Raw genomic sequence first — 17885 nt, 5'->3', positions numbered from 1 at the left:
TCCCATGTGTATACTGGGTTCCAATCTTTGTGCTTTGTGCTATCCTCTATTGCTTTCCTAGGCCAGAACCTGGAAGCTGGAATGAAAATGGTGCAGTGGACCCGGAGCAATAGCATAGTGGTTAAAGCCCTCGCCTTGCATGTGCCAGGATCCTATATGGTTGCCAGTTTTGATCCTGGTGGCCCTACTTCCCATCCAGCTTCCTGCTTGTGGCCTGGGAAAGCAGTTAGGGAAGGCCCAGTGCCTTGGGACCCTGCACCCGTGTGGGAGACCTGGAAGAGCCCCTGGCTCCTGATTGGCTCAGCTCTGGCTGTTGAAGTCCTTTGGGGAGTGAACCATTGGACAGAAGATTTTCCTCTCTTTCCTCCTGTATATATCTGCCTTTCCAGTAAAAATAAATATATCTTAAAAAAAAAAAAAAGAAAGTGGGCCCGGTGGCGTGGCCTAGCAGCTAAAGTCCTCGCCTTGAACGCCCCGGGATCCCATATGGACGCCGGTTCTAATCCCGGCAGCTCCACTTCCCATTAGCTCCCTGCTTGTGGTCTGGGAAAGCAGTCGAGGACGGCCCAAAGACTTGGGACCCTGCACCCGTGTAGGAGACCTGGAAGAGGTTCCAGGTTCCCGGCTTCAGATCGGCGCGCACCGGTCGTTGCGGCTCACTTGGGGAGTGAATCATCGGATGGAAGATCTTCCTCTCTGTCTCTCCTCCTCTCTGTATATCTGACTTGTAATAAAGTAAATAAATCTTTAAAAAAAAAAAAAAGAAAGTGGGGCAGCTGGGTCTCAAAGCAGCTTCCCTGTGGGATCCTGTTACATGCATGGTGCAGACTTTTGCCATTAGGCTTTTGTTACAGTGCTGTGTTTCCTTCTTTAAAGATATTTTTAAGCTTATTTGATGTTATTAAATATTTATTTTATTTTTATTTCAAAATCTGAGTTACATAGGAGGAGGCACAGAGAGATTTTCCATTCATTGGTTCACTCTGCACATCGTCACAATGGGAAGGCTAGGCCAGGCAGGAGCCAGGAGCTTCTTCCAGGACTCCCGTGTGTGTACATGGGCTTAGGCCCTTGATCCATCCTCCTCTCCTGCTGTTCCAGGCCAGAAGCAGGGAGCCAGATCAGAAGTAAAACAGCTGGGATTGAACTGGAAGCCATATGGGATGCCAAGTTTACACAGGCGGAGGCTTATCCTGAATGCCACTGTGTTAGCCGTATTACTTTTTTTTTATTATTATTTAAAAGCGCAGTTGCAAAGATAGGAGAATAGACAGAGAATCTTCCATCAGCTGGTTCACTGCCGAAATGGACCTAATGGCCAGTGCCGGGTCAGGCAGAAGCCAGGAGCTTCTTTTGGGTCACCCATGTGAGTGCAGGGGCCCATGCTCTTGGGCCATCCTCTGCTTCTTACTGGGGTGAGTTAGAAGGGAGCTGGATTGGAATTGGAGCAACTGGGACTTGAATCAGCACCTGTATCAGATGCTGGCACTGTGGGTGGGGGTTTAGCCTACTATACCACAATGTGGGCCCCGTAGCCACAGTTTTTAAGGCAGTCTTCTGCTTTTTCTCATCAAGTTATCCCTTCTTCCTAAGACATCTCTGCCAGGTCCCCAGCAGGAATGGGCCAGCGGTTCGAGGCTCTAGACGTACCCAGTTGTGCCTGGGTCACACTGCTGTCTGTTGTAGGGGATGTTTGAAGAGAATACCTTTTGTGGTCTTGTCCTTCTGGTTTGACAGCGCATAGGGGAGTGGTGCTGGGCTGTACCAGGCCTTCCATATCAGAGGCTGGAGCTGTGGACAGGACTGGGTCCCTCACCATTCTCCCGTCACTTTACTGACTCCCTCTTGCTGACATGACACCCTTATGGACCACTGCCCAGTCCCTGCCAAGCTCACCCTTCTGGTCCTGACCCACAGTATGTCATTAGTGTTATCAGCGCTTTACAAGAAATCAGTGTTCTTCGGGAAATTTACCTTGTTCATTTATGCAGTCTGATTTGCTACTGTAAACTACTGTGTTTAATACGCATGGGTTTTTATAAACATGTGCATGGTCTGTATGACACCCCCTTTTTCATCATGATGTGTTCTGTCCTGGCTCCTCCCTCCCTTCTCAACCCCCCACAACTCCCTGTTCTACCCTCACCCTTCTGTCTAGTAGGAGCTTTAGCAACTCCTCAAATCTTTTCAGAGTTAGCTAACTGGCCGTGCTCATTTTCTCCCTTTGTCACTTGCCTTTTATTACCATTTTTCTTCCACTCATTTCACCTTCCAGGATCTTTAGGTAGACACATGTCACTGATGTGGGGGTGAGGTCATTAGTAACAGTTGAGTACTACAGTTAAAACGGACCCGTTGGTCTTAATCATAGGGGATTACTTCTTTATGGGTAAAAAGGTCAAATATTGACAATTTCATTACACTAAACTAAATGAAACTGCCAGTATTTGACCTTCTTAGGATACAACATTTCCTTTAATGTGAATTAATACAAGTCTATTTTTTGTTTTAATATATTTTTTATTTTGAATTCTGAGTTAATACAAGCCTATTTTTAAAAGAGATTTATTTTTATTAATTTGGAAGGCAGGGTGACAGAGAGGGAGAAACAGTTCTTCCATCCCTTGCTATGCTCCCCACATGCCACAGTAGCCAGGCCTGGGCCAGGCTGAAGCCAGGAGACTGGCCCTGCAGTGACCTCCCAAGTGTTGTGTGAGGTTGAGGTGAGGAATATGAAGTATTCAGCAGATAGCCAGGTCACGTGGACCCTCAGTTAGGGTTCCCCTTTCCCTCTGGGCTCCTCCCGCTCTAGAATGACAGGGCGACACATATAATGAAGAAAGAACTGGTGGCCACACTGCTCAGAGTGTCAGGGAGGGGCTGGGGCAGCGGAGAGGGGAGGCCAGCAGAATGGTCACTTAGGTGAGGGTCTCAAGTCAGCTCCATGGAGGACGGGGTTCTAGAGCTACCTTTTAGCTCCTACTTCATCTGTTCCCTGAAGCCCAACACGGCACGGATGACCACCCCTCTGGGAACATGCAAGTTGTCTCTCAAGTTTGCCCCTTCTCCTGGGTCCTCAGACTGCCATCCAGTGCAGGGATGGATCTGTACTCGGCCTCACCTCCCCATTCCGAAGCTTTCTCCTCAGCCTCCACAGCTCTGCTCACTTGTGACACAGAGGCAGTGAGTCCAAAACACAGAGGGATACACAGGGAGAAGATGGCGATGGTGACCAGCACAGAATAAACACAGCAGGGTCAGTGGCCCCCATGTGACAGAATCATCAAAGCACCCAAGATGTGAGAACTGACACGCAGGCTGCAGCATCCAGCAGCACACACAGACCCTGCAGGGCCCAGGCAGGTGTCATTTTGAGAGGAGGCCAAGGGTCTGCGAGGATTCTCCGGAAGCCCCTCCAACTGCTCACTGCCCCCGTCTAGGATCTAGAGCACCATACCTTGTGGGACACCATCAGTTGACAGAGTACAGGCATCTGTGGTTCCAGGGACCCTGGAAGGGGATGCTTGACACAGTACACCTTTATTCAGGCCACTGTACGCACACCAGGCTTGTCTGGCACTGGGACTCTTGCCTTGCAGAGTTCACGTCCGAATGAAAACAGCCATGTCAACGTATACAAAGATAATGTGGGTGCAGCACGGTGACCACTTTAGGGGAGGCCCCGGTCACACGGGTTATGCCGACTGTTGTCGACAGCGAGAGCTAGGTCAGCGACGACACCCAGGAGCTCATGGCAGTCACTCGGCAAGGACACTGTGTAAAACAACACTGTAGAAGTGCAAGGGGCATGTATGTGAGGCACTCTAGAAGCAGGGTGAGATGAGAGGCTGAAGTTTGCTCAAGGAGGTAGGGAAGACTATTTTTGGGGAGGAGCCTTTAAAATAGAGGAAAAAGAGGAAGGTTCCAGGCACAGGTACAAAGGCACTTGGGTGGGGAAAGTATGGCTTTTTTCAGGACTCACACATTGCTTCATGTGGCTGGTACATGGAAGGCATGGCTGTGGCAGGAGGTGAGGCAACATCACTGCACACACAGGAAAACGCTAACATTCAGGTACGCCTTTGAGGACAACTGGAGAGGATGCTGGGGACCCAATTCAGGAAGGCGACACATGGAAGAGCTTCCTGCCTCACAGTGACTCAACCTGGGGGCAGAGCAGCCTGCAAACAGGAGGTTTGTGCTGAGCATCGCGGGCTCGCGGAGTCCTCACACACACTTCCTCTCAAGCCCTGGCCCTGAGAACCTGTCCAGATCTGCAGCTTGGCTCTTCTCCCTGAGTTGGGCCTGACAGGTCTGCGGGGATTCTCCCAGAAGCACCCCCAGCTGCTCACTGGGGGCCCCATCTAGGTCCAAGAGCACCATACCTCGTGGGACACCATCAGTTGTCTACCCAGTTCTTGGCACTCCCGGAGCTCAGCGTGTCTCTCAGGGCCCCTTGCAATCACGGCAGCACTGTGATGTGGATCTTGAGGTGCGCCATGAGGGCCGAGCTGCGGCTGAAGGCCTTCCCGCAGTCACTGCACTTGTAAGGCTTCTCTCCTGTGTGGATCCTCTGGTGCTCGATGAGAGAGGAGCTCTGCGTGAAGGCCTTTGGACAAATCTGACACTGATATGGCTTCTCCCCAGAGTGTATTCTCAGGTGTCGAATGAGAGCGGAGCAGTTGCTGAAGGCTCTCCCACAAGCGTCACATTTGTAGGGCTTCTCTCCAGTGTGGATGCGCTGGTGCTGGGTCAGGTGGGTGCTCTGGCTGAAGGTTTTGCCACACTCATCACACTCATAGGGCCGCTCCCCTGTGTGCACCCGCTGGTGCTGGGTGAGATGGGTGCTGCGGCTGAAGTTTTTGCCACATTCCCCACATTTGTAGGGCTTCTCTCCTGTGTGGATCCTTCGGTGCTGAGTCAAGTGAGTGACACGGCTGAAGGCCTTGCCGCAGTCCTTGCATTCATGGGGCTTGGCTCCGGTGTGGACAACACGGTGCTGGGCCAAGTGAGTGCGGCGGCTGAAGGCCTTCCCGCACTCCCTGCAGGCATAGGGTGTCTTCTGGGGGTGGCTCTTCTCGTGTGCCTCGAGGGCTGAAGCACTCCACAACGTCTTCCTGCACCTGCCGCACCGCCAGGGTGTCCTCCCCGAGTGTGTGACTGGAGGCTGTACCCCACAACCCTTCGGTGGACGCAATCTCTCCCCTGCAGCAGCAGCTTTCTCTTGGTGGCTGACACTTGACCATGTGTTGGAGGTGTTTCCTGAGGTGCCAGGTTCGTAGTCCATCCAGTGTGTTGAGGTGTCCTTGCAGGGCCTTGCTGCTTTCCTGTCGTTGCTCTCGTGAGTGACAGACCTTGTCCAGATCTCACATGAGAGTCCTGCCTGACTCGCTGAGCTGGCCTCGGGTTCACAGGCCTCAACAAGGGAAGGTCCCGCGGAAATACTGCCTGCGAGGGCTTCAGTGATCATGCCCGAGGGTTCTGTCTCCTCCACATCTCCTTGTTTGCAGCTCGCCTCTGTGGGCTTAACTCCTGGCTTCCAGCCTGAAACAGAACCATAACATCACCAATCCTGCCAAAAGTCTTTCCTACTCTTCCTGGCCCCTGGCTATGCCCTGCCTGGAGAGGTGGTCTGTCCCTGACACTGAGCCCCACTCTCAGAGGGACATTTGTACTTGGTGTCCTCCCAGGCCACCCAAAACTGCACCATGGGTCCTGCTTCTTCCACCCCTCATCCCACTCTCCATGCTCCGAAGCTTCTGATTTCAGCTCAAGTGTAGTTGAGCATTTGGTAGAAATGTTCGAATGCTGCTTGATACATCCACATCCCATATTGGGGTCCTGCCTCTGCTTGTGGCCTAGCTTCCTGCTAATGCACACCCTGGGAGGATTCAGGCAATGGGTCAAGCACTTGGGTCCCAGATCTAGCCTGGGCTGTCATGGGCATTTGGGGAGTGAACCAGAGGATGCAAGGCATCTCTCTCTCTCTGTCCTCACACCTGCCCCCCATTTCCCTCTCTCTGGGGGTGGGGAGTTTGTCCTAGATAGGCCCCACACTCTGCAAGGCTGGCACTGTGTTCCCCATGTTCAGGACCTTGCCCTGGGCCTGGGTGGATCTGCAGGTGTGCAGTGAGCACTGGCTGAAAATATACATGATTGTGCAATGTTTGCTGGACAAACTGCCATTTGAGGTGAGTGGGTGATGAGCCCACCTGGTCTGAGCCAGGGGCACTCTGTACAAAGGACAGTGTAGGCAGCAGTGGGAACATGAGGTGGACTCCAGGAAGGAGGTTCAGAGCACTGAACTGGGGGCTCTAGCAGGTGCCGCCACAGGGGGCTCAATGGTGCAGAGGCCAGGCCCAGGCAACAGCTCTGCTGCTGGGTGGTCCTGGAGCCTTCAATGATCTTGTTTCATCTGGGCCCGTTTTCAGTCCACACAGAGGCACCGTATTGTGTGCCTTCTGGGACTTCTGACCATCATCAGGCTCCTGACAGAGACATGCTAGACTCCTGGTGCAGTGGGATTTTCTACTGCCCCCTTCCAGCCGCAGGAGGTACTGCAATAGGGAAAGGGAGGTCCAGCCTATGGAACAGTTCAAGTGACTGCTGCTCGGTCACATGATTAGTTCAAGTTGGCTGCTGGTGGAGTAGGATTCCTCTCTCCAGCCCCACAGCTACCTGCCATGCTGCCTCCCTGCCCTCCCCAGCCAGGCCCTGCTTCCCCTTTTCTTTACTCAGAAATATCCTAATCACCACCACCACCCCGCCCTTCCCAGAAAGCACAGATCTAAACCTCATGGTCCCTTGGCTGGCCCTCTTTCACCGCTTTGGTAGCATCTGGCCCTCTCCTGGAAGCTTTTCCTGATCCTGTGAGAGGACAGTGCTCCTTCTGCCTTTTCAGTTAGGACAGCCAAGGAGGGACCGTTATCTTGACAGCCATGGCTGCTTCATGCTCCGTTTGTGCCAGGCACCGCTTCAGGTGCTGCACAGATGGGACTTCACCTTGTCAGGGACTCTACCCAGGAGGAAAGTGAGGTACGAGAGCCATCTCCCTGCTAACCGCACACCTCGTTCCTGATACCTGCCGGCTCATCCTGTCAATGACTACTACTGGGCCCACCACTCCCCTAAGTCCAGATCCTCTCTGTCCCATTGGTTCTCCCTGAGAGTAACAGGGGCAACCTCAGTTCATGGCCAGTCATTCCCCCAGATCCTGGAGGTGAGCAGGGGGCGGAGGGCCCAGAGAGGACACACAGGGTACTTGGTATCTCTGTCTCCACCACCATCCATCCAGGCATCCAGAAGGCTGGGCGTCTACACAGCAGGCTGGTTTCCCTTATGGGAATGACACGTCACTTACCCCTGGCTCCTGTGATTGGGTCTGACAAAGACCAACACGAGATACTGACCAGTTCTCCAGGACTCAGATCCGGGATCTCTGCTTCTACCTTGATCGGACCTGAACCTGGGCTTGCTGCCAAATCTTTTTTCCTCTCTGAGAATGAAGATGGCGCCATGGGAAAGCACAATGGAGAACCAGGATGACAGAGTAGCTTGATGCTGTCCACCTATCTTTTACTATAACCACATTGGAAGTCTGCTTATTCTTCCAGCTGGAGCTGGAGTTTTGAATTTCTGCAACCAAAACAGACTTGTCCAGTGCAGTGTGTGGGAACATGAGAGAATGAGTGTGTGGGCAGCTCCATCACACAGCCCTGCACTCCCACATTCTCCCCAGGATCTTTTAGGATGCTACCAACACCCCCTTACCTCTCCTGTCCAGCATGTGCGTCAGATCCTCCACCAGCACAGCAGCCTCCTCTCCGCTCTTGGGGCACTGTGCCCCCACCCAGGTCTGGATCTCGGGGGGCAGCGCACCCAGGAACTGCTCCAACACCAGCAGCTCCAGCATCTGCTCCTTGGAGTGCAGTTCGGGCTGCAGCCATTGGCAGCACAGATCGTGGAGCTGGGCCAGAGCGTCCTGTGGACTAGCTGCATGCTCGTAGCGGAAGTGCCGGAAGCGCAGGCGCGCAGCCTCCACACAGGTGGTGGCATCGAGGTTGGTTTCCTCCTCTTCCACCTTCACTTGGAGGAAGCTGTCCTGTTCCCAGGGCTGTGGGCTCAGGGAACTCTTGGGCACAGCCATCTGGCAGCAGCACTCACACAGAATGACGGGGACCTTGGCGCTGTATCTGCTGGAACATTAGAACTCCATCCCCATGTAGAACCTGCAGCCCCTGCTGCGGACCTGTGCAGAAAAGCAGACATGTGTCCGGGGCCTGTGAGATGTGACTCAGAGACACAGATGGTTATGTCAGGTCCACAACCAGCACTTTTTAAAATGTCTGCAACAAACTGTCTTGGAGTTCCATATACAAACCTATCGCAGGCTCAGATGGTAAGAGGTTTTCTCCTATGTTGTTGATGTAAAAGTAGACACAGAGAGGAAAAGGATTTGTCCCAAGGCTCCACGTTAATGAAATATCGGCAGGCAGCTAAGCTGCAGGCCCAAGCAAACCCACCAGCAGCCTGCCGAAGATAGGTTTCTTCCCTACCAAGCCTCACCTTGCTCTGTGGGCATCCTCTCACTTAATTTGCTAATTATTTTGTACTTTGTTTTATGAGATTGCTACTTAAATAAAAATTCAGCCTTACTTATTTTCTGATGTTAGGTCACAAATTTCCTCTGTACCTAGTTTTAGCTGTGTATCATGTCTGACATGTTTTATCATTATTTTATAAGATTTATTTATTTTTTTTACTTGAAAGGCATATTTACAGAGAGGAGACACACACACATACACACAGAGAGAGAGAGAGAGAGAGAGAGAGAGAGAGAGAGAGAGAGAATCTTCCAACTGTTAGCTCATCCCCTAAATGGCTGCCTAAGTTAGAACTGGTCTGGTGTGAAGCCAGGAGCCTAGAACTTCATCTGGGGCTCCAATACAGGTGTAGCAGTCCAAGTCCTTCCAGGCACATTAGCGGGGAGCTGGATTGATAGTGGTACATCTGGGACTTGAATAAGTACGCATTCTACCTGCTATAGCCAGTATCCCGTATGGGTACCCGTTCATGACCCCTGGATGCTCTACATCTGATCCAGCTCTCTTCTTATGGCCTGGGAAGGCAGCAGGAAGTGGACAAGTCCTTAGGCCCCTGAACCCACATGGGAGACCCTGAAGAAGCTCCTGACTCCTGGCTTTGGATCAGCTCAGCTCAGGCTGTTACAGTCATGTGGGCAGTGAACCAGCAGATGGAAGATCTCTGTTTCTCTTGGACTCTGAAACCTGCCTTTTAAATACAAATAAATCTCCTAACATCATTAGCTTCCAGGGGATTCCAAATCAAAATCACAGGAAGAGACTACTTTACATTTGTTCAATGGCTATCATTAGAAAGGCAGATGACAACGCTAGCACAAATGCAGAGAAATTGGAACCCTAACACACTGCTGGTGGCAATGAAGACAGCATGGCCGCTGCGGAAAACCATCTTGCAGTTCCTCAAAAGATTAAGCATAGAGTCCCGACATAACTCACAAATTCCTCTCCTAGGTATATGCTCAAGGGAAATGAAAATATGTTTTCAGAAGAACTTGTACATGAATGTTCATGGCAGCATTGGTTATAACAGCCTCTCCCCAAAAAATGCATAAAAGAAGGTATCGAGGGCCCAGCGTGGTAGCCTAGTGGCTAAGGTCCTTGTCTTGTACGCACCAGAATCCCAATATGAGTGCTGGTTTGTGTCCCGGCAGCCCTGCTTCCCATCCAGCTCCCTGCTTGTGGCCTGGGAAAGCAGTCGAGGACGGCCCAAAGTCTTGGGACCCTGCACCCACGTGGGAGACCACGAAAGAAGCTCCTGGCTCCTGACCGGCTCAGCTCTGGCTGTTGTGGCCATTTGGGGAGTGAGTCACCACATGGAGGATCTTCCTCTCTGTCTCTCCTCTCTGTATATCTGCCTTTCAAAATAAATAAATAAATAAAAAATTTAAAGAAGGCGTCTAAATGTTCATCAATCAGTAGACACAATTCTGCATAATAGATATCCTCATATACAGTTTATATAAACGGACTGTTATTCATACTAAACGTACTGAAGTAGATTCATGCACAATGTGGATTAACCATGACAACATTACGCTAAGCAAGAGAAACCAGACACAAGAGATCACATACTGAATGGTTCTATTGACAGGAAATGCCCCAAACTGGCAACTTCAGAAATACAAAGCAGATTAATCAGTCCCAGGAGCTTTGAGGAGAGTGGGGACTAGTAGGCTGCCAACGGCATGGGATTTCACTTTGAGATGATGAAAATCTTCCGGAATTAGACAGTGGTGATGACTGTACAGCCATTTGGAAAGATTAAAGGCCAGATGAACCTTCTGGAATGGATGGTTAACTTGCTGCCTGCCATGCTGGTGTTCCATATCACAGAGCCAGTTCAAATCCCACATGCTAATATGTCTGGGGAAGGGCAGATGCCACTGAGGCCCTGCCACATGGGAGACCTGGATGGAGTTCCTTTCTTCTGCCATTGCAGCCACTTAGTACTGAACCAGTGGATGGAAGAGCTCTCTTTCTTTGTCTCTCCCTCTCTTTGTCATTCAGCCTTTCCAAAAAAAATCCATTTAGGCTCCAGTGCAGTGGCGTAATGGCTAAAGTCTTCACCTTGAACGCGCCAGGATCCCGTATGGGTGCCGGTTCTAAATCCGGCAGCTCCACTTCCCATCCAGCTCCCTGCTTGTGGCCTGGGAAGGCAGTCAAGGATGGCCCAGGGCCTTGGGACCCTGCACCCACATGGGATACCTGGAAGAAGCTCCTGGCTCCTGGCTTCAGATAGGCACAGCACTGGCCATTGTAGTCACTTAGGGAGTGAATCATTGAACGGAAGATATTTCTCTCTGTCTCCTCTCCTCTCTGTGTATATAACTTTTTTTAAAAGATGTATTTATTTTATTACAAAGTCAGATATACAGAGAGGAGGAGAGACAGAGTCCGATGATTCACTCCCCAACTGAGCCGCAACAGCCGGTGCACGCCGATCCGAAGCCGGGAACCAGGAACCTCTTCCAGGTCTCCCACACAGGTGCAGGGTCCCAAAGCTTTGGGCCGTCCTCGACTGCTTTCCCAGGCCACAAGCAGGGAGCTGGATGGGAAGTGGAGCTGCCGGGATTAGAACTGACGCCCATATGGGATCCCGGGGCGTTCAAGGCGAGGACTTTAGCTGCCAGGCCACGCCGCCGGGCCCTCTGTGTATATAACTTTGCAATAAAAATTTAAAAAAATGTTTTTTAAAATCCATTAAAAAAAAAACCCCACTGGCTCGGTATGGTGGCCTAGTGGCTAAAGTCCTCGCTTTGAACATGCTGGGATCCCATATGGCCGCAGGCTCTAATACCCGGCTGCCCCCCTTCCCATCCAGCTCCCTGTTTGTGGCCTGGGAAAGCAGTTGAGGATGGCCCAAAGCCTTGGGATCCTGCACCTGCATGGGAGACCCAGAAAAGGTTCTTGGCTCCTACCTTCGGATAGGTGCAATTCTGGCCATTGTGGCCACTTTGGGAATGAATCATTGGATGGAAGATCTTCCTCTCTGTCTCTCCTCCTCTCTGTATATCTTACTATGCAATATAAATAGATAAATCTTTAAAAACCAACCAAACAAACAAACAAAAAAACACTGAGTTGGGGTGAGTGTGGTGGCATAGCAAGCTAATCCTCTGCCTGTAGTGCTGGTATCCTTTATGGATCCCAGTTGTAGCCCTGGCTGCTTCACTTCTAATCCAGTTTCATGCTAATGTGCCTGGAAAAGCAGCAGAGTATGGTTTAAGGCCTTGGGCCTCTGTACCATGTGGGAGACCTGAAAGAAGCTTTGGATTGGCTCAGTTCTGGCTGTTGCAGTCATTTTGGGAGCAAACCAGCAGATAAAATTCTTTTCTATCTTTCTATCTTACTCTCTGTTTAACTCTGATAAAAACAAAAATAAATAAATCTTTAAAAACACTGAATTGTACACTTTAAAGATTTATTTATTTTATTGGAAAGTCAGATATACAGAGAAGGAGGGACAGAGAGGAAGATCTTTTGTCTACTAATTCATTCCCCAAGTGGTCAAAACAGCCAGAGCTGAGCCAATCTGAATCCAGGAGCCAGGAGCTTCTTCCGGGTTTCCCAAGTGTGTGCAGGATCCCAAGGCTGTGGGTCATCCTCGACTGCTCTCTCAGGCCACAGGCAGGGAGCTGGATGGGAAGTACAGCAGCTGGGATACAAAGCAGCACATGCATGGGATCCCAGTACATGCAAGGCGAGGACTTTAGCTACTAGGCTACCATGCTGGGCCCTCTACCTTTTTTAAAAAGATTTATTTTTTAAAAAATTTTTATTACAAAGTCAGATATACAGAGAGAAGGAGAGACAGAGAGGAAGATCTTCCGTCCGATGATTCACTCCGCAAGTGAGTGCAACAGCCTGTGCTGTACTGATCCGGAGTCAGGAGCCAGGAATCTCCTCCAGTCTCCCTTACAGGTGCAGTATCCCAAAGGTTTTTGGCCGTCCTTGACTGTGTTCCCAGGCCACAAACAGGGAGCTGGATGGGAAGTGGAGTGGTGGGATTAGAACCGGTGCCCAAATGGGATCCCAGCGTGTTCCAGGTGAGGACTTTAGCCACTAGGCCACCATAACTGGCCCAGCCCTCTACCTTTTAAAGAATTATTCTTAGGCCCAGCACAATGGCTCAGTCGGTAAATGCTCACCTTACAAGTGTCAGAATGCCATATGGGCTCCAGTTTGTGTCCCAGCTGCCCCACTTCCCATCGTGCCTCCTGTTTATGGCCAGGAAAAGCAGTAAAGGATGGCTCAAAGCCTTGGGCCCCTGTACCTATGTTGGATACCCAAAAGAAGCTCCTGAATTGTAGCTTTGGATCAGCTCAGTTCTGGCCAGTGTGGACATCTGGGAGTGAACCAGAGCATGGAAGATCTTTGTCCCTCCTTTCTGTAAATCTGCCTTTGAAATAAAAATAAATCTAAAAAATATTATTCTTTGCCACTTGGTAATACACTTACATGATTATCTTCCTGCTTCCTTCCGCCCCTTGTTTTAGTGTTGGTGCCTTAAGGACAAGAGTTTATTTTTTAATTCATTGCCTTCTCCCTGGTGCCTACAGCCTGGCCTCTCACATACAACACTAGCGGCTTCACTCAACACAGCCAGTTAAGTGCCTACTCCTTGCTCCATGTCAGGAATGCAAACACAAGACATGGGCTCTGTGCTCCATGTCCTCACTGAAGAAGGACTGACACACAACAAACTAAGCACTTTGCTATTTGTAGTACAACGCATAACCAGAAAGTGGGAATGATCAGACAGTGGAAACACACTGGCTGCTAGACTGTAATGGCCTATTGCGTCTCGACCCAAGCAACACCTGCCACTGCCCTGTGAATTGGCATTACTGCTTTCGTTTTCTTCTGTATGTGTTAGTGACCGGAAACTCTCTGTCTTCCAGGCCCTATAGCTTTGTGTCACTGCTGCTTCTCGGAATGGCGCCCCAGGTAGCAGAAGGAGCTTCTGAATCTGGACAACACCCCCTTTGGAGAGTTACCCCTCCCACTGCAGGGGACTCAGCACAACTGGCTCCCTTCACAGAAACAGCCAATCCAAACCCTCCGCAGGCATCATCACATCTGAACACACTCATTTCCAGATGATCCTGAAGTTAATTTCCAGGCCAGGAAAAAAAATCTTCTGAAAACTAGACAAAAAGGAATGCCAAAATATTTATAATAAATTAAAAAAAGCAAAACAATGCTAAATTCTGATAAGGTAGAGACAAGTAAATTAAGCTATAATCTATAGGACTTGAGACTTTTATAGCAGTTAAAAAGAAGCTTAAGGAACTATGGAGTAGAAAGCTAAGTCTCAGCCTGTGATGTCAGTTTGAGTCCATGGAAACCAATTGGTTTAATTATTTGTAAGGCAGAGAGAGAGGTATTTTCCACCTCCTGAATCACAACTTGCTTACAATGGCCAGGGCTTGGCCAGGCTGAAGTCTGGAGCCTGGAGTTCCATATGGCATCCCATGTGAGTGCAGCGTTCCAGGTCTTGGGCCACCCTTTACTACTTATTCAGGTGTGCTAGCATGGTACTGGATTGGAGGTGGATCGGGGGAGCTTCAACTCTCCATTATATGGGATACATTGCGGTGGTGTCACTGCCTGTATCACTACGCTGACTTGTTAAGAAACGCCAGGCGGTGGTCGTTTGGCTTACAGCAAGTGCACAGCAGACAGATGCAGAGCAACGGGAGGGTGAGGAAAGACAAAGCATGGTCATCTGCAGATCCAGGTAATCACTGCCTGGAGGAAGAGGAGAAGCTGCTGCAGGGATGACAATAAACACAGCAACAGCTTCTGGACTCCTTTCTAAGGAACCTGTCCTGGGCCCAGTGTGTTAGCTTAGCGGCTAAAGTCTTTGCCTTGCATGTGTTGGGATCCCACACGAGTGCCAGTTGTGTCCTGGCAGTCCCAATTCCCATCCAGCTCCCTGCCTGTGGCCTGGGAAAGCAGTCGAGGACGGCCCAAAATCTTGGGATCCTGCACCCGCCCGCATGGGAGACCTAGAAGAAGCTCCTGGTTCCTGGCTTCAGATTGGCTCAGCTCTGGGCCACTTGGGTAGTGAATCAGTGGACGTATCTTCCTCTCTGTCTCTCCTTCACTCCATATAGCTGACTTTCCAATAAAAATAAATACATTTTAAATAAATAAATAAAAAAGGAAACCTGCCCTAGCATAGCTCTGGTAACAGTTTCTGAGACACACTTTTGTCAGTCTTTTCCTGACCCACCTCAGCCTGCGGATTTTGGAGCTCCTCCATCCATAGCACTTATCCGGCTGAGGAGGGTGATTCTTCCCCTTCCTGTTCCTCATTGGTACCCAACTTAGAGGGTATCCAAGGTGACCTGAGCTGATTGCTGACAAGCACCCCTCACAGGCCTGGCCCACAGCAGACATGCGCTAAATATCTGCTCTGATGATGCAACAGAACCCTGCTGTGGCGAGCAAGTGCCAGCATGGGTCTCGACCTACTTAGCCTATACAAGGGGCAGAGGGATTGAGGCCTTGATACACGTCTAGAGACTCTAGACCCCCTTGGTTTTGGCCTATGCCTAGAGACCTTTCTCCTATCTCAGCAGCACCTAGAAGCCGCTGTGGAGACATACCACAGAGCCTTTTCCCTCTGTGTGGTGGGCTACACAGTGCCACCTGGCAATGTACGTGATAGTTATACTAATTGGCTAGGCTTATAATATGTAATAGATGCTTATACCCAATATTTCTATACTACCCTGAGGCTTATGCTCCCTGGCCCGGCCTTGTATATGCTTGTGCTTGATTGCTAATAAACAAAGTTCATCATAACTCTCTCTGGTGCTTCTCGGTTGAGAACACCGTTGCTGCACCATGTTACCTAGGTGGGTGATCTATGGCCGAGACCCCCACACCCTGCTGCACTTAAGCCCACACTGGGGATGTATCATTAAGTCCAGATGAATGAACACTGTCACCCAAGTCCAGCTGCCTACATGGCAAAGCACAAATCCTCTCTCACATAGTTGATTAACTCTTGGGTCACCAAGTCACACAGCTATGCACACAGGCAATTCAGGCACAGTATCAGTTATACCTCAATTTATATTCAGGCACACAAAATGTCACAGTGTCATCCATAACTTATCAAACTCATGCCCTCCTAGTATCTCCATCATGCAGTTTCATTCCACCAGGTATTCATAATGTCTAAGTCCCCCAGAGAATCTCAGTTACACTCGAATTACAGTCACATAACCCACCCTTCTGTCAACTGCACACTCCATTGGGTTGGTGAGACACTGAACCTTTTCAATCTGTCCATCAGACACAAGCATACCCTATCTGCCCCTTACCCTATACACAACAGGCTAGTTCCATACTCTCCATCCTAGTGCTATTGTACATCTGATCTGTCCGTCTCAGTTCGGTCTGTCTGAATTACCTCCTCGGTCCATCACACCTTGGGTCGGCCAGTACATCCCAGTCTACTCGTGAGCCCTGCACTCACAGTCCGTCAGTCTGCGCAAAGCTCACTCTTCGGATCCCGGTAGGTCACGTGCATCCTGGTCAGAGAACTGCAGGCCTCTGGGCTTCGCAGCCTGAGGTGTCCTTCTCCCGCCCCGATTCGGGCCGAGAGCCCACCTAAGACTTACCTCATCACTTCCGGAAGCTCCCGCAGTGACGAATCCGCCTGGGAGCCGCGTCACAGGACCACAATTCCCAGCATGCTCCGCACCGCGCGCCGCAAGCTCACGCGAACTACCACTCCCAGAAGGCGCAGCGTCAACCCTCCGGTTCTACCTCAGGAGAGCTAGAGAAAAGGCAGGCGTTACTGTTCCGGCCGGCGGTGAGGTGGTGGCCGGCAATGGAAGAGCTTTTGACTGGAAGATGCACGAAAGGTAGGTCCGTGGGTGGTGTCTGGGCGTGAGGGGTGTGGGTGCCAGGGCAGTGTCTGGAGTGTGAGGGGTATGGGTGTCACGGGCTGTGTCTGGGATGTGAGGGGTGTGGGTGCCATGGGTGGTGTCTGGGATGTGAGGGGTGTGGGTGCCATGGGTGGTGTCTGGGATGTGAGGGGTATGGGTGTCACGGGCTGTGTCTGGGTCGTCAGGGGTATGGGTGTCACGGGCTGTGTCTGGGTCGTCAGGGGTGTGGGTGTCATGGGTGGTGTCTGGGATGTGAGTGGTGTGGGTGTCACGGGAAGTGTCTGGGGACTAAGGCGTGTGAGTGCCGTTGGTGTCTAGGGCGTGAGTGGTGGAGGTGCAGTTGGTGGTGTCTAAAGCGTGAGAGGCTGAGCAGTGGGAGTGCCATTGGTGGTGTCTAGGGCGTGAGGAGTGTGGGTGCCCAGGCAGTGTCTGCGGTGTGAGGGGTGTGGGTGCTGTGGGTGATGTCTTGGACATGAGGGTTGTGGGTTGGTAATGCCTGTCACTTGTGAGACTTGCCATGACCACAGGTACAAATTATTCCATGCCTGTTGTGTGTGACCATGTGTCAGTACTTCTGGATGTTTAAGTCCTGTATTCCCTGAGGAATGAAGAAACAAACAGTTCCCGGAGGAGCTGGTGTCATAGCTGAGGCCTGAATAGAGAGAGTGGCTGGAGGAGAGTATGTTCCAGGTAGCTAGACCATAAAGGCCAAGACCAACAGATGGGTGCTAGGGTGGACTAAGGGAAAGAGATGGGGGGCCCAGGATCAGGATAGTGAGGCCTGAGGGGAAAGCTGCATAAGGCTATGAGCCACATATAGGCTCTGAGTTCTCCCCTGGAGAGAGACCTGAATAGTCTCTTCATAGGAGACTTCTGGTTGGTATAGGGAAAAACCCTCAGGGGAAGGGAGAAGGCAAGGAGACCCAGGAAGAAACAAATGCTGCTGCAGTTCTGGGCTGGCGGACTAGGTAAGTCAGATCAGGCTGCTGGTGGTTGTGGAGAGAGGGCTGACATGTGTGGATCTGTTTCAAAAGTGTAGCTGGTAGTGTCTGGTGCAATAACCTAGCAGCTAAAGTCCTCGCCTTGCACGCGCTGGGATCCCTATGGGTGCTGGTTCTAATCCCAATAGCCCCACTTCCCATCCAGTTCCCTGCTTGTGGCCTGGGAAAGCAGTCAAGGACAGCCCCAAAACCTTGGGACCCTGCACTGGCGTGTGAAACCTGGAAGAAACTTCTTACTTCTGTTCGGCGTTGGATCAGCTCAGCTCCAGCCGTTATGGTCACTTGGGGGGTGAATCATCGGACTGAAGATCTTGCTCTCTGTCTCTCCTCCTCTGTATATCTAACTTTCAAATAAAAATAAATACATCTTTAAA

The 17885-nt window shown here is 50.8% G+C and overlaps 2 protein-coding genes across 2 annotated transcripts in view; both read right to left on the bottom strand.

The window, feature by feature from the left end:
- RPS5 (ribosomal protein S5) overlaps window positions 1–17885 on the bottom strand; it is a 154133-nt gene that overhangs the window by 19113 nt on the left and 117135 nt on the right. The gene's annotated exons all lie outside the window — the stretch shown is intronic.
- Window positions 3048–16116, bottom strand: ZSCAN22 (zinc finger and SCAN domain containing 22). The gene is made up of 3 exons (XM_058674906.1): window positions 16030–16116; window positions 7771–8248; window positions 3048–5532 (listed from the first exon to the last, which is right to left on the bottom strand). Exons 2-3 carry the CDS (start codon window positions 8144–8146, stop codon window positions 4463–4465), a joined length of 1446 nt encoding a protein of 481 aa, XP_058530889.1. The 5' UTR covers window positions 8147–8248; window positions 16030–16116; the 3' UTR covers window positions 3048–4462.

This window comes from Ochotona princeps, chromosome 16 (assembly GCF_030435755.1).
Source record: "Ochotona princeps isolate mOchPri1 chromosome 16, mOchPri1.hap1, whole genome shotgun sequence".
Classification (NCBI taxonomy): domain Eukaryota; kingdom Metazoa; phylum Chordata; class Mammalia; order Lagomorpha; family Ochotonidae; genus Ochotona; species Ochotona princeps.
This window is presented reverse-complemented; position numbering and strand designations above follow the sequence as displayed.